The following is a 14,889-nucleotide window of genomic DNA, read 5'->3' as shown; positions in this document are numbered from 1 at the left end:
GCTGGAATGACACAGAATAATGCGCTTTACCTGACTATGCTGAAAGTCCCTTGGCTGCTCAGAGGGCAATTCTTCCAAAGGAATCTTCCTCCTAAGAATTATAAAGAAGACAGGTTTATAAAGAAAGATCTTATTTTTCTTTGAATAGAAGAATTACAAAGACAAAGGAAGAGATGAAGAGAGAAACACATCTTCCATCTGCTGGTTCAGATCCCAAGCACCCGCAACAGCCAGGGTTGGGACAGGCCAAGGACAGGAGCTTCAACCAGGTCTCCAACAGGGGTGACAGGGGCCCGAACACTCGGGCCGTCTCCCTCTAGCTTCCCAGGCACATCAGCGTGGGCTGGGTCAGACGTGGAATACCCAGGACCTCAGTGCAGTACCCACATGGGATGCTGGTATTGCAGGCAGTGGCGTAACCCCCTGTGCTGTAACACCAGGCACCAAATAAGACAGCCTGAAAGTGTGCTGTATGCCTTCTGAAAACAATGGTTCTAAAATTTGACTTCAGATCAGAATTATATGCAGAGGTTCTTAAAAACAAAATTCCTAAGCTGCATGCCAAGGAAACGATCTATTACAAACTCAGTGTTTTGTAGTTTAAAACCACATGCTCAGGTGGGCACTGAATATAGTGGCTAAGAGGTCATTTGGGATGCCCACATTCCACATTGGACGGCCTGGATTCAAGTGCCAACTCCATTTCTGATTCCAGCCTCCTGTCAATGCACACCCTGGAAGGAGCAGGTGATGGCCCAAATAGTCAGGAATCTGATAGTCACGTGTGAGAAGCCAACAGAGTTTGGACTATTGGCTTCAGGCGGGCCCAGCCCTGGCTGCTGCAGGCTTTGCAAGAAGTCAATCAGCAGATGGGATCTCTGCGCATCCAATAAATTAAAAAACTTTTTTAATTCACCACCCCCTCAAATACTCTGGCTCTGTAGCCAGGTTGAAGAACCATGTTATAAATCACTTTCATAATGTACATTTTAAAGTTCAAGGTCTGACACACTCTTTTCATTGAAGTTTCCAGATAACCAAAGATTTAACAACAAAAAATCCAATTTGTTAATTTAAGGATTGAGTTATGAATCTGTTGTAGTTCATTTGCAGGTACTAATGCCATAAAAGACAGCTGCTCTGCTCACTGTGGCACTGATACTGAAGTCTACTACTTTCTTCTCTAATTTTATGCAATCAAGCAATGCCCAACCCAAGAGCTGCACAGAAGACAGCAACAGCAGAAAGCCACAGTATGCTTCTCTTGCCAAGTATCACTCCTACTTACTTCTATTTCTTACTATAAACTCAAAAAATGACATTCTGGGAGGAATTTGTGCTTCCTGAACATGTGAGTCAATTTCCTCAAACTACCATTCATGAATATTCAGAGAAGATGCCTGAGGGTCAGCAGACCTGAGTGCCAAACTTCCAACCAGGACGATGATACCAAGACTCTGACAGCGGCTTCTCGGAGATCAGGCTGCCCACCCCAGAGATCAACATGCCTCCCTCACTTTGTATCAAGCCAACCTCCAGCAAGTATTAGAGTATTATAAAAAGTTCAGAAAATGGAATTTAAAGATAAGCTTATTTCACTACAAAACATTTCTGAAATCCATATATTTGGGGGATTTTCAGGATTCACAGAAAAATGATATTAAAAAATGATGAATTTCAAAAATTGGTACACCAAAATTAACATATTTTAATTCATTTTTGCACAAACTATTTGAAATACCCTAGTGTTATGCTAGATACTGAATTCCATCCCAAATATACACCTGAAACCTTACACAGAGTTCTCTGCATTTCTCTGGATACTTTTCTGTGGCATCTTCCCTTGGCAATCATTTCCAAGTTTTCCTTCAAAAATAAAAGCACAGTCTGATTTCATTTTTAATTCAAGCACATGACACATACAGAAAAAAATCATGCCAAAAACTGGAAAGTTACTCTATTTTCAGTTTCACATTTCTCTGAATAATACACACAAATAGGTATGTAGTATGAGTACACATAAAAACACATATAAAAAGCTGAAAACAAGTTTTAAAAGCATAGAATCTTGCATTTCCCATGCATAACACTAACCTTGTTTTTCAGAGCTGGGTGGGTAACAATTCTTCTCAAATGGCATACAAAGATCACTTACTCTATTATCACTGTACTCCTTCCAGAAGTGTTCACGTGCCTGACCCTTTTCTGGATAGCTTGTCTTATGAAAAGTAGACTTACTCAAAGGCAACTCTGGGACTGTAAAAATGCTTCTAATGCCTCTATCAGCGGATGGATTCTGATCAGACCCAGCAATGACACAGGTATCTCCCACACCATCATGCCTGCACTTGCCAAACATTTCACTCATCTTTTGTTGATCTATGCTTAATAAATTGATCATATTCTGACTAACGAAAGGGTCACAGTTCTCTGACAGAAGAACAGGAGCTGGCTGGTTCACAACTCCAAGAAAAGGTGACAGCTCTTTTCCATTTTTTCCCCAAGTATGTTGTACAGACTGTTTTTCAGCAATTAAATGTGACTGTCTTCTCTCATTCATGCAACCACGTTCTTCACCCGTAATTAAAGCTGATCTTTCAGTGACGAGATTTCCATTTCCTGGACTTAAGAATAAATAAAAACACTTAGCAAGAAAAACACAGATCATCTTCCTCTGTAAACATTGGAAGTTAAATTCTTAACATACTGAACAGCTACAAACACATACCTACACTAAATTTTCATTTTCTGTATTTAATAAAATTTCTTTGCATGGAAATTTGTCTAATATGTCCTTCTAATGGCTTACTGAATATAACCTATACTCAGTTTTTATTTCAACATGAAAACTGAATATGTGGTTCAGTTTAATATTATATTAATAAAACAAAATATGACCAACTTCCATCATGTCTTCTGTAATAAAGTCTAGCAAAAAATAACATAGACAACCACTGTATATGACTGCTGGTCTATTCAGTCAGAAACTTTGGAAACCACATAGAAAAAAATTGTCCCTGGTGTTAAAAGCATCAAATCAAGCCGGCACCGTGGCTCACTAGGCTAAATCCTCCACCTTGCGGTGCCAGCACCCCGGGTTCTAGTCCCGGTCGGGGTGCCGGATTCTGTCCCGGTTGCCCCTCTTCCAGGCCAGCTCTCTGCTGTGGCCCGGGAGGGCAGTGGAGGATGGCCCAAGTGCTTGGGCCCTGCACCCCATGGGAGACCAGGAGAAGCACCTGGCTCCTGCCTTTGGATCAGCACAGTGCGCCGGCCGTGGCAGCCATTGGAGGGTGAACCAACGGCAAAGGAAGACCTTTCTCTCTGTCTCTCTCTCACACTGTCCACTCTGTCAAAAAACAAAAAACAAAAAAAAAAAAAAAAAAAAAAAAAAAAAAAACAAAAAACAAAAAAACAGCATCAAATCAAGTAGTTCTGACAATATTGTAAGATATTTCTCAAAATCCTAAGTATATTAAAACAACTATAAAATTTCTAAAGAAGAGTATTATAGATAGAAATATGTAGCTAAGTAAGAAAGTAAGAGTTAAGGTGAATTAGGTGAAAACTGAACCATCGATTAGATAACGTAGAAGGCTCCTGCTAATTCAGCAACAATAATTCTATGTTAAATCCAACTTGAGGGCTTAGAGGGGCCAGGATGGCAATATAGCAACAGGTCGTTCCACGCTGCGCAGGCAAAACAGTTAATAAGGAGAGGGGAATGCAAGCTGGCGACGGAGTCCCGAGAAATTTGTGCAGAGAAGCCCAGGGGTGCAGCAGAGACTGGGCAGTTACTCGCTGAGGGAGCAAACAGAAAGGGAAGTGGCAGAGGCACAGTGGAGGCGCAGCGAGGCAGGGTGAGATGTCACACAGGGAGACTGGCGCTGCCCCGGCGGGATCCAGGTGAGAAACCCTGCGTCCACGGGGCTGCACACAGCGGCAGGCCGGGAGCCTGCTGAAAGCATCTAAGCTCCCAGCGCGGAGAAGGAGAAGGTACAGGGTAACAAACCGAGAGGTCAGGCACGCCCCGTCCATCTACGTCTCCCCGCGTCCCCCAGCTGGACCTGCAGCCAGCGGGGAGAAGCCACACTTCACATTTTCTCATGCAAGCAGGGGCTGCGGCATTTGCCTCCCGTGCACACACCCATCAACTCCGGGGCCACCTCACAGCACCCCCACCCGGGAACAAGGATCACAACATTTCAACATAATTTTCTCCCCACCACAAAAGCTATACCACAAGCAAAAGTCCTAAACATCGAAAACTCGCCTCATTTCATGCACTAGTGGGAAGCGAGCCCGGCCCCCCAGGAGGCGGGGCTTAGTGCACAGCTCTCTCCTACCAGCCTCCATCAAGACCTAGAAGTGAGCAGGACTCCAGGAGGTGGGGCTGCCTGCTTCCACTCCCCAGGCACACCCACATAGCAGCTCATAGCAGAGGGAAAGCTCACCACAAGCACAGACACAAATTAAAGACAAGAGCAACCAGAAATGCCAAAAAACAAAGGGAAAACCCCAAATAAGGAAGACACTGTGAGCCCTCCAAAGGGCCCCAAAGTGATCATATTAACTGTGTAATAGATCATATGGATAAGATTAACTGTCAAAGGGATCACATAAATAAAACCAACTGTCTGCTAATAACAGTAGATAGAATCAGACAGGAGAGAATGTTCCAGCATGGGAAGCAGGCCACACAGCACACTCATAGAAAGACAAATGCCCTAACATCACTCTGGCCTCAGAATCAGCCTTTAAGGCATTCAGATGTGGCTGAAAAGCCCAGGACAGCATTTCAGACATGGAAAGTCAAGACACTGTAGCAAAAAAAATGTCCTACATGAAGGATCTCTGTGAGTGAGACCCCAGTGCAAAGAAAGGGCCATCAAAGGAGGAGGTACTTTTCTCTGAAGGGAGGAGAGAACTTCCACTTTGATTATGGCTTGTCTAACTACTGATGGAGTTTGTGGACTCAAAAGGCTTCCACAGCCTTGGCAGCTCACTGGCAAGAGCCTCAGGTAATCACAGACATCATAAATTTAGAGTGTTAATTGTTAAATTAACAACAGGAGTCACTGTGCACTTATCCCCCTGTAGGACCTCTGTCCTTAATGAGTTGTACCATGAGAATTAACTGCAAAACTTGTTCTCAAATGGTACTTTATATGTTGTGTGTGTGTGTGTGTGTGTATGTGGGTACAAACTGTTGAAATCTTTACTTAGTATCTTTACTTAGTATAGAGATGGTCTTCTGTATATAAAGTTAATTAAAAACCAATCTTAGGGGCTGGCACCATGGTTCAGTTGGTGAATCCTCCACCTACGCCACAGGCATCCCATATGGGCGCCGGTTCTAGTCCCGGTTGCTCCTCTTCCAGTCCAGTTCTCTGCTGTGGCCCAGGAGTGCAGTGGAGGATGGCCCAAGTGCTTGGGCCCCTGCAGCTGCATGGGAAACCAGGAAAAACACCTGGCTCCTGGCTTTGGATTGGTGCAGCACCAGCCGCCAGTGGTGGCCATTTGGGGGGTGAACCAACAGAAGGAAGACCTTTCTCTTTGACTCTGTCTATAAATCTGTCAAATAAAAAAAAAATCTGAATGAAGAATGGAATGAGAGAGGGAGTAGGAGGTGAGACAGGAGAGGGGGGTGGGTGGGTATGGGGGGAAGAACCGATATACTCCTAAAGTTGTTTCAATGAAATTTGCATTTATTAAATAAAAGCTTTTGAAAAATAAATCCAACTTGTGTACAAGAACAAATGCTATGATAGGAAATAATTCCAAATAAAGATTTTTTTCCTTTTTATTGCAGGTGACTAAAGATTTAAGAGTGGGCTGTATTTGAGATTGGATGTATTAAAGAAATTAAGAAAATAAACATGGACTGCTCCACTCTGACTCTTTTTCAGTTTTATTAGGTTTTTCAATCTAATATTTTTAAAATATTTATTTATTTTACTTGAAAATCAGAGAGAAGGAGAGGCAGAGAGAGAGACAGAATCCATCTGCTGGTTCACTCCCCAGATGGCCACAACAGCCAGAGCTGAGCCACTCCAAAGCCAGGAGCCAGGAGCTTCTTTCATGTCTCCCATGTGGGCCATCTTCTACTGCTTTCCCAGGCCATAGCAGAGAACTGAATCAGAAGTGGAGCAGCTGGTCTTGAACCGGTGCTCATATGGGATGTCAGTACTGCAGGCAGTGGTTTTACCTGCTATGCCACAGTGCCGGCCCTTCAATCTAATATTTAATAAGAACCTACAGTGTGCCCGGATCTATGGCATGTGCTACTGAAGACAAAGAGGTTAGTATTTTGTTTGTGAATGCTGACAGCTGATATTCCTACACTATTTCTCAATACAGGTCTTACTGGTGCTTTGTTATACACCAGAAGTCATAATCTGTAGTATGCAATAATAACAATTAGCATCAGAAGCTTTTCTATTACTCTAAATGGTAGAATCAACATAAAAGCATTTGCTGAGTAAAAAAGGACACTATAAACGCAATCAACATTGTATAAAGGACATTTTAAGCAGTCTGAGTCTGCAGAATTACTCATGAAGAGATATGGACAATGAGAAACAAGTCTTCTGCTTGAGAAAAACCAGGCAGGGCGCAGTGGTGCTGCAGTAAAATCGCCACCTGCAGCACCAGCATCCTGTAGGGTGTTGGCTGAGTCCTGGCTGCTCCACTTCTGATCCAGCTCCCTGCAAATGTGCCTGGGAAAGCAGCGGAAGATGAACAAGGTGTCTGGGCCCCTGCACTCATGTAGGAGACCTGGAAGAAGCTCCTGGCTTCTGGCTTCAGCCTGGCCCACCTCCAACCATTCCAGCCACTTGGGGAATGAACCAGCAGTTGGAAGACCTCTGTTACTTTCCCTCCTCTGACCCACCCTGGTAACTCTGCCTTTTAAATATATAAACCTTTCTAATAAATTAGGCACTGCCATCTAACTTGGGAGACTGAATCTTAGGGAATATTATTACTTACAGAAAAGACAGAGAAAAAAGTCTCACGTAAGACAAATGACTCCAAGTCCTTTACCATTTTTTCCGGTAGGTAAAAGTAAAGTTCATGGAAAATAGAAAATTCTAGATAAAAATTGGAAAAAATTCATTATATAACTTAGCCTTTTGCAAATATTCAACAAATATTTAATGCATACTTACTTTGCAGTAGGGAGACAATAAAGTTTATATTCCAGTGAAGGAAGATAATAAATAAGATAATTAACCACTAATAAGCACAATGAAAGGAAGTAAGCATAAGCAGTAAACAAACAGAAGAAATAATTACAGGTGCTACTGGTGCTTCCAGAGAGTTCTGCAGGGAAGCCCCCAGTAAGCTAAGAATGCAGATGGTTAGATATGTGAAGACAGGAGTAAGCACACCGCAGGAGAGGAAATAAATTCAGGATTTGCAGCACCCTTAGGAAAAATCAGAGGGTGGCTCACTTAGTTAATCCTCCACCTGTGGCGCCGGTATCCCATATGGGCACCGGTTCTAGTCCCGGTTGCTCCTCTTCCAGTCCAGCTCTCTGCTGTGGCTCGGGGAAGGCAGTGGAGGATGGCCCAAGTGCTTGGGCCCCTGCACCCAGTGGGAGACCAGGAGGAAGCACCTGGCTCCTGGCTTTGGATTGGTGCAGCACCAGCCGTAGTGGCCATTTGGGGAGCAAACCAACGGAAGGAAAACCTTTCCATCTCTCTCTCTCACTGTCTATAACTCTACCTGTGAAAGACAGAAAGACAGAAAGAGAAAGACAGAAAGACAGAAAGAAAGATAGATCAGAGTGATGCTGGAATAGGATCAGTGTCAGAAAATGTATGACCCAAGGGTAAAAATGTAGACAAGCCCAGGTGAGCAGAGCTTTACATTAGAAAAACGTAACAGAAATCACTGAATCCAAGCACAAAACATAATGGACTTAATTTTTGCCTTGGAAAATGTCAGACCGCTGGGTAAAGAATTTCTGGCCCAAGGGGAACCAAGGAACAGATTTATCTTCCTGACATATTTAATCAGATATGAGACACCAAGTGGAGAAAGACAGTCACCACTGGGAAAAGGTAAGCAAATGATGAGAACGTATAGGACTGCCCCCACCTTAATGCATGGAAAGAATATGCAATATTCCAATATACAGGGAGAGGCGGAACTCCATCTGTGCCTACAAGAGTCCGTTTATTGTATAATACAGGTTGTAGGTCCAGGGAGACCAAAGAGTTTAAAGGTTAGAGTGCCACAAAGGAGCTGTTGATATCCACAGAAGGTTTTCAGCTCTTCTGGTAACTACTAATTAGTATGTGAATTCCCCACAGCTGGGAAAGAACCATCCGAGCCTAGAAGACAACAATCCCAGCCACTCACAAAGGGCTGGGAACATTCTGTACTTCCACCTGCTGACACAGACAATCTCACAATTCAACAGACATCAGGAAAATTCTCAAGGGCATTGCTCCAGCACTGGAATAAAATTAGCCATTAGCTGACCAGATTATTGATCCTGATTAACAAAGTTTAAAAGCAAGCCTCACCTCAGTAAAATACACTAGTTCCAAGTACCTAAACTGTTTCCTGGATCAAAGCTTAAGACTGGTGCAGGGCTGGGGAATGCCCAGCCCACAGGCAGTGCAAGGCCTGTGAAATCATCTGATCTGGTCCTGCCAAGGCAATCAGAGGCAGGACTCAAATTCAATAAATCTACAGCATGTCACTTTTTACAATGATAATTTTGTATGGCCCACAAAAGGTGTTATAAATATCCCAAAGGAAGCCCCTATAGGGCTAAAAAAAAAATTCCAGCTCGAATAAGATAAAATTTGCAATTTACAGAATCCAAACAAAACTGCTAAGAATACAAAGAAGCACACAACCGGATCCATAACAAGAAGCAAAATCAATGTTTAAAAATAGACCAAGAAGTTTCACAGAAAAACTCTCATAAAAGGACATTAAAAGAGTTTCATAGCCATATTCCCTCTCATCTCCCTGTCCCTCCCCCTCCCTTTCAAATAAACAAATCTTTTTCAAAAAAGTAAACAAACCACAAAATAGTACCCCTCATGAAGACTGAAGCAAAAGTTCCTAACAAACTTTTAGAACATCAAATCCAAGAGCATATAAAAAGAGTAACACACTGTGGTAAGTAGGTTTTATTTCAGGAATACAAGTTTGCTTTAACATTAAGCTAAAAAGCTTCTGCACTTGAAAACAATCAACAGAGCAAAGACAATACCAGAATGGGAGAAAACATTTTCAGGTTATGCATCTGACAAAAGAAAAACAAGAATGTCGAAAAGAAGACATTAACCAAGTAATAATAATCCAATTTACAAACGAAAAGACCTAAATAGACATTTTTCAAGTGATACAAAAATGGGCAATATGTCCATGAAAAGAAATGTTCAACCTCACAAATCATCAGGAAAATGCAAATCAAAACCACAACTGAGCTATCACCTCACTTCACTTAGAATGAATGGCTAGTATCAAAAAACAAAAGATAACCAGGGATGGTGAGGAAGTAGAGAAGTGTACTCTTGCTCACCAGTGCTGGGATTATAAATTAGCACAGCCAACGTGGAAAACAGTACAGAGGTTCCTCAAAAAACTAAAATCAGAACTATGAAAGGATCCACCCTGGGAATATATCCAAAGAAACTGAAACCAGTCTGTCAAAGAGGTATCTGCACTCCCATATTTACTGAAGTACTAGTCACAACAGACAAGAAACGGACACAATCAAAATGTCCATCAACAGGTTAGTTACTAATGGATAAAGAAACCATGATACAAACATACAATGGAATACTATTCAGCCCTCCAAAAGGATCCCTGTCAATTACAACATGGAGGCCATTAAGTTAAGTAAGCCAAGAAAACAAAGTATCACATGATGTTACCCATATGTAAATCGTGTATGACCACAGACACTAGGAAGGGATGCATACCCAGTAACAGGTAGGAAGCAGCTCTGGTGCTCTACTGCACAGCAGAGTGAAGTGACAGCATACCTGATTTTTTTTAAAAAAGAAGAAAGATAGAGGCTTTTTTTTTTTTTTTTGACAGGTAGAGTTATAAATAGTGAAAGCGAGAGAGAGAGAGAGAAAGGTCTTCCTTCGGTTGGTTCACTCCCCAAATGGCCGCAATAGCCAGCGCTGCACCGATCTGAAGCCAGGAGCCAGGTGCTTCATGCAGACAGACGTGATTATCTTGAATTCACTGTATGCACGTATTGAAACATCTCAAGAAACCCCTTCAATATGTGTAATTATCAGTTAAATTTTTTTAAACAATCAGCTGATGTGACCAGAACTTCTAAAATGGTGTAGAAAGAAGTCCAGCAAAGCCTATTCCCTAAAAGCAGTACAAGTACCATTTCAAAATCTGGGAAATGACCAAATGCATGCAACAAACTAAGAAGTAATACTTCAAGAAAAACTACTGAACTTTAACAGGAACAGTCCTGTGGAGTGTTAGCATGGGGCAACAGTGTCCTTCTTCCTCCAGATCCACAGATAGTAGCTCGACCAAGCCTGAAGTCTGGGGCAAAAGACAGATAGCTCCATGCCTGAGGGATTGTCAAAAAAAAAAAAATCATGATTTTGGTGGCACACCAAAAGGGATGCTCAACATTGCAATTGCTGGAAGCTATAATACCCACTGGAACAAGCAACCACACAGCTCTGTCATTAAAAGATCTGGAAAATAAATGATCGTAATAGGCGGTTTTTTTTTTTTTTTTTTTTTTTACGTGAAGACACATTACTTTATTTGGCAATAAATAAATAAAAAGACTGCAGATGCGATTAAGGTAAGGATATTTGATTATATTATCCTGAATTACATGAGTAGGTCAAATGTATAATCACAAAGGTCCTTATAAATTAAAGACAGATGCAAGAAAGTCAGCAATGGGGATTTGAAGTTGCTGTAGTGTAGCTTAGAAGATGGAAGAAGAGGCTGGGAGCCAAAGAAGGCAGGTGGACTCCACAAGATATGAAAAACAAGGAAACAGATTCTCCCAACAGCTTCTGAAGAGAAAACAGCCCCAGTGGAACCCAGTGAAATTCAATTTGCACTTATGATCTCCTAGAACTGTACTGTATTTTTAGTTGTTGTGGTAGTACGCTGCAGGAGTCCTCTGGTGCTAATCCACACATTTCAGGGCCTTCACACTTGCTCTTCCCAGTACCCAGAATGTGGCTTCCTTTGAATCATTTCATAATTAGCTCTTATTGGTCATTCTTGTCTTGGCCGTGTGGCCTCTTCTCTAAATGTATACTCTAAGGTGCTCTCCAGACCATCAGCTTATTCTTTGCAATTCTTTGATTCTTCTGGTTTGTTTGTTTAATGACTATATTCCTCTCTGTAATGTCAGCTTCATGAGAATAGAAAACTTGTCTTAGTCACCACCCTACTTAGAATATTCAGAATAGTGTCTGACTCTCATCAATAGTTGTCTGACCGTAGGATTTATAGAATTCAATAGGGGTTCAGAGGACCTGAATCTTACAGATAGTTTCTGAGACATACTCAGACACATATAGATTTTGATCATCGTTCAGTCACAAAAGCCTTCTGTCTTAGTGAATCTTCTGTTGCTATAACAGAATACCTGAGATCAGCTAGTTTATTTTAAAAAATCTATTTCTAGCAGAAAAGATGTCCTTTATTTTTTTAATTTTCAATTATCTTTATATACAGAAGATCAATTTAGCATATATTAAGTAAAGATTTCAACAGTTTGCACCCACACAGAAACACAAAGTGTAAAATACTATTTGAGTACTAGTTATAGCATTAATTAAACACCTAAGGGTAATTGTGTATTAATTATAGAGTTCAACCAATAGTTTTAAGTAGAACATAAAAAATAATAAAAGGGTAAAGTATTAAGTTCTCTTTTTTATATGTTTCTTTTTTTGTTTGTTATATAGTTTTTTTTTATTTAATAAATGTGAATTTACAAAGTGCAGCTTTTGTATTGTTGTGGCTCCCCCCCCCAACCTCCCTCCCCTCTCCCATCTCGCCCTTCATCAAGTTTCATTTTCAATTACCTTCATATACTGAAGATTAACTTAGTATATACTAAGCAAGGATTTCAACAGGCTGCACTCACACAACCGCACAAGGTATAGGGTATTGTTCGACTAGTAGTGTTGTTTTTAAGTTTCATAGTAGAACACATTAAGGACAGAGATCCTACGTGGGGAGCATGTACCCAGTGACTCCCATTGTTGATTTAACAATTGGCACTCTTATTTATGACATCAGCAATCAACCGAGACTCTTACTATGAGCTGTCTAGACTATGGAAGCCCCTTGAGTTCACCGACTCTGAACTTGTTTAGTCAAGGCCGTATCACAGTGGAGGTTCCTTCCTCCCTTCAGAGAAAGGCGCCTCTCTCCTTGATGGCCTGTTCCTTCTGCTGGGGTCTTGTTCACCAGGATATTTCATTTAGATTGTTTTTTGCCACCGTGTCATGGCTTTCCATGCCTGTGAGACTCTCATGAACCTTTTAGCCAGATCCGAATGTCCCAAGGGTTGATTCTGAGGCAGGTGTGCTGCCATTCTATGAGTCTGCTGTGTGTCCTGTTTCACCCGCAGGATCATTCTATCCCTTTTAATTCTATCCTTCATTAGTTGCTTACACTGGTCTTATTTGTGAAATCTCATCGACACATACCCTATCTTTTTGATCGGTTGTGTACTTACACTTATCACTTTACCAAGTGTGCTGGCATTGGTACCTGCCTCCTTAGTAAGATTGATAGGCTTTGATAAACACACAGAAACCCCTGGTGGTCTAGCAGGCTACACCCTGTGCAACGCTCTGTGCAAACTCAGAAAAATCCAGAGAAATTCTCAAGTATCCATTTATCCCTGGCTGCATATGCAGTCTTACACAGAGAAGGCGGCCTGTTAGCTCAAGGTGTTTAACACAACCTCGGACCAATCACTGGCTGACCTCTAAGCAGTGCAAAGATGGAAATCTATAGCTTTAAATACCTATATTAGAAAATAACATACACCAAAAGGCTAAAGTTATACCTTCTGAAGATACAAAAAGGATAAATTAAGAGCAATGAGACAATAAAAAATTTAAGTATTACAGCAGAAATTCAGAAGATGGTAAACAGAAAAAGTGAAAACTGATGAAACCAAAACTAATTCTTCCAAAAGACCAATAAAAGTGACAAATCTTTAGCTACAGCAACCAATCTTTAAGAGAAGATACTCATCTAGAATTAAATAGGCCACCATCATAGACCAAAAATGATTTTAAGGGCACAGTATAAACAATTTCATGTAAATAAATCATGCAACTTCGACAAAATGGACAAATTCCTTCAAAAAAAGTATAAATTATCACAACTGACTCAAGAAGAATTTTAAAAATCTGAATAGACAACAAGTCAAAAAAATAAATAAGTAATTAAAAATTTTGAAGAGCTGGCACTGCGGCATATCAAGTAAAGTTACTGCCTGCAGTGCCAGCATCCCATATGGGCACGAGTTCGAGACCTGGCTGCTCCACTTCCAATCCAGTTCTCTGCTGTGGCCTGGGAAAGCAGTAGAAGATGGCCCAGATCCTTGGGCCCCCGCACCCAAGTGGGAGACCTGGAAGAAGCTCCTGGCTCCTGGCTTCAGATCAGCGCAGCTCAGGGCGTTGCGGCCAACTGGAGAGTGAACCATCAGACAGAAGAACTCTCTCTCTCTCTCTGCCTCTCCTCTCTGTGTAACTCTGACTTTCAAATAAATAAATCTTTTTTAAAAAAAGGATAAGAATTCATGATAATCTCAGGGGATATGAAAAGGACATTTGACAAAATCCATGACTGAAGAACTGCGTGAACTAAAAACAAAGGATGAAATTTCTATACCTTATAGAAGGCACCTACATAAACCCTACTGCTAGCCATTTAATGGTCAAAGCCTGAACTGTCTAAGATCTGAAATAACACAAGTATGTTATATGCTTACCAGTGCTACTATTCATTGTATTAAACCTCTACTCTCAGGCAACGTAAGTATGTATTAGGCATCCAAATTAAAAACAGAGTAGTAAAAACGTCTTTATTTGTAGATGACAAAATCTACTACAGTAAAACACCCAAGGAATCCACACAATTACTACTGAAACTAATAAGGAATTCAGTGAAGTCAAAGGATGCAAATCAATACTCAAAAATTACTTTTATATAGCAGCAATGAATAATCCCAGAATGAAATTAATAACTCCATTCACAATCATATAAAAATAATAAAACACCTAGAAACAAAAACATCTAAGGCTTATATCCTAAAAAATACAATCACTGCGGAAATTAAAGGTGAGGCAGCAGAGAAGCAGTTCATGTCTGTGGCCTAGAATAGACTCAATTTAAGATGGCAAAGTTCCCCAAATTGATATATACCGGCAACATAAAATCTAGACAGGTTTGTTTGCAGAAACTGACAAACTAATCTTATACTTTATATGGAAATGCAAAGTATGAAGAAGGCCCACATTTTTTAAAAAGAACAAACTGGAAACTAAAACAACTGTTGAAACCAAAACTTACAACAGAGCTACAGAAATCAAGACAGTGTGGTACTGGCATTAAGGAAACTGAGAACTCAGCAGAATAGAGATTACAGAGGAGAAAACGCCTCATACCTGTAGTCCACTGATTCTTGACAAAGGTGTCAACACAGCTTAATGAGGAGCATTCTTTCCCACAAATGAGAATATTGGTTTAGAATATTAACTCACAGTACACGTGGACATCAACTCAAGGGGCAGGTGCTGTGGCATAGATATGGGCACTGGTTCCATCCCCAGCTGTTCCAGTCTGACCCAGCCCCCAGCTAATGAGCCTGGGAAAACAGAAGAAGACGGCTCAAGT

General features: G+C 41.1%; 1 protein-coding gene across 27 annotated transcripts in view; it reads right to left on the bottom strand.

Annotated features, from left to right (window-relative positions):
- REDIC1 (regulator of DNA class I crossover intermediates 1) overlaps positions 1-14,889 on the bottom strand; it is a 92,075-nt gene that overhangs the window by 20,880 nt on the left and 56,306 nt on the right. For 16 of the 27 annotated variants that reach the window (XM_070049656.2, XM_070049658.2, XM_070049654.2 and 13 more), the window contains 3 exons: positions 2,095-2,624; positions 1,797-1,866; positions 31-91 (listed from right to left, as the gene is read on the bottom strand). In XM_070049656.2, the coding sequence (XP_069905757.1) occupies positions 31-91; positions 1,797-1,866; positions 2,095-2,624 (661 nt within the window). Of the gene's footprint in view, positions 1-30; positions 92-1,784; positions 1,867-2,094; positions 2,625-10,446; positions 10,568-14,660; positions 14,861-14,889 lie in introns of those variants that run through there. The other 11 variants (XR_016213158.1, XR_016213159.1, XM_089304020.1 and 8 more) reach the window with 9 other exon arrangements.

The sequence above is a fragment of the Oryctolagus cuniculus genome, chromosome 9 (assembly GCF_051225735.1).
Source record: "Oryctolagus cuniculus isolate XC-2025 breed Fujian yellow rabbit chromosome 9, ASM5122573v1, whole genome shotgun sequence".
NCBI lineage: Eukaryota > Metazoa > Chordata > Mammalia > Lagomorpha > Leporidae > Oryctolagus > Oryctolagus cuniculus.
Note: the sequence above shows the minus strand (reverse complement) of the source record. Positions and strands in the feature narration are given on the sequence as shown.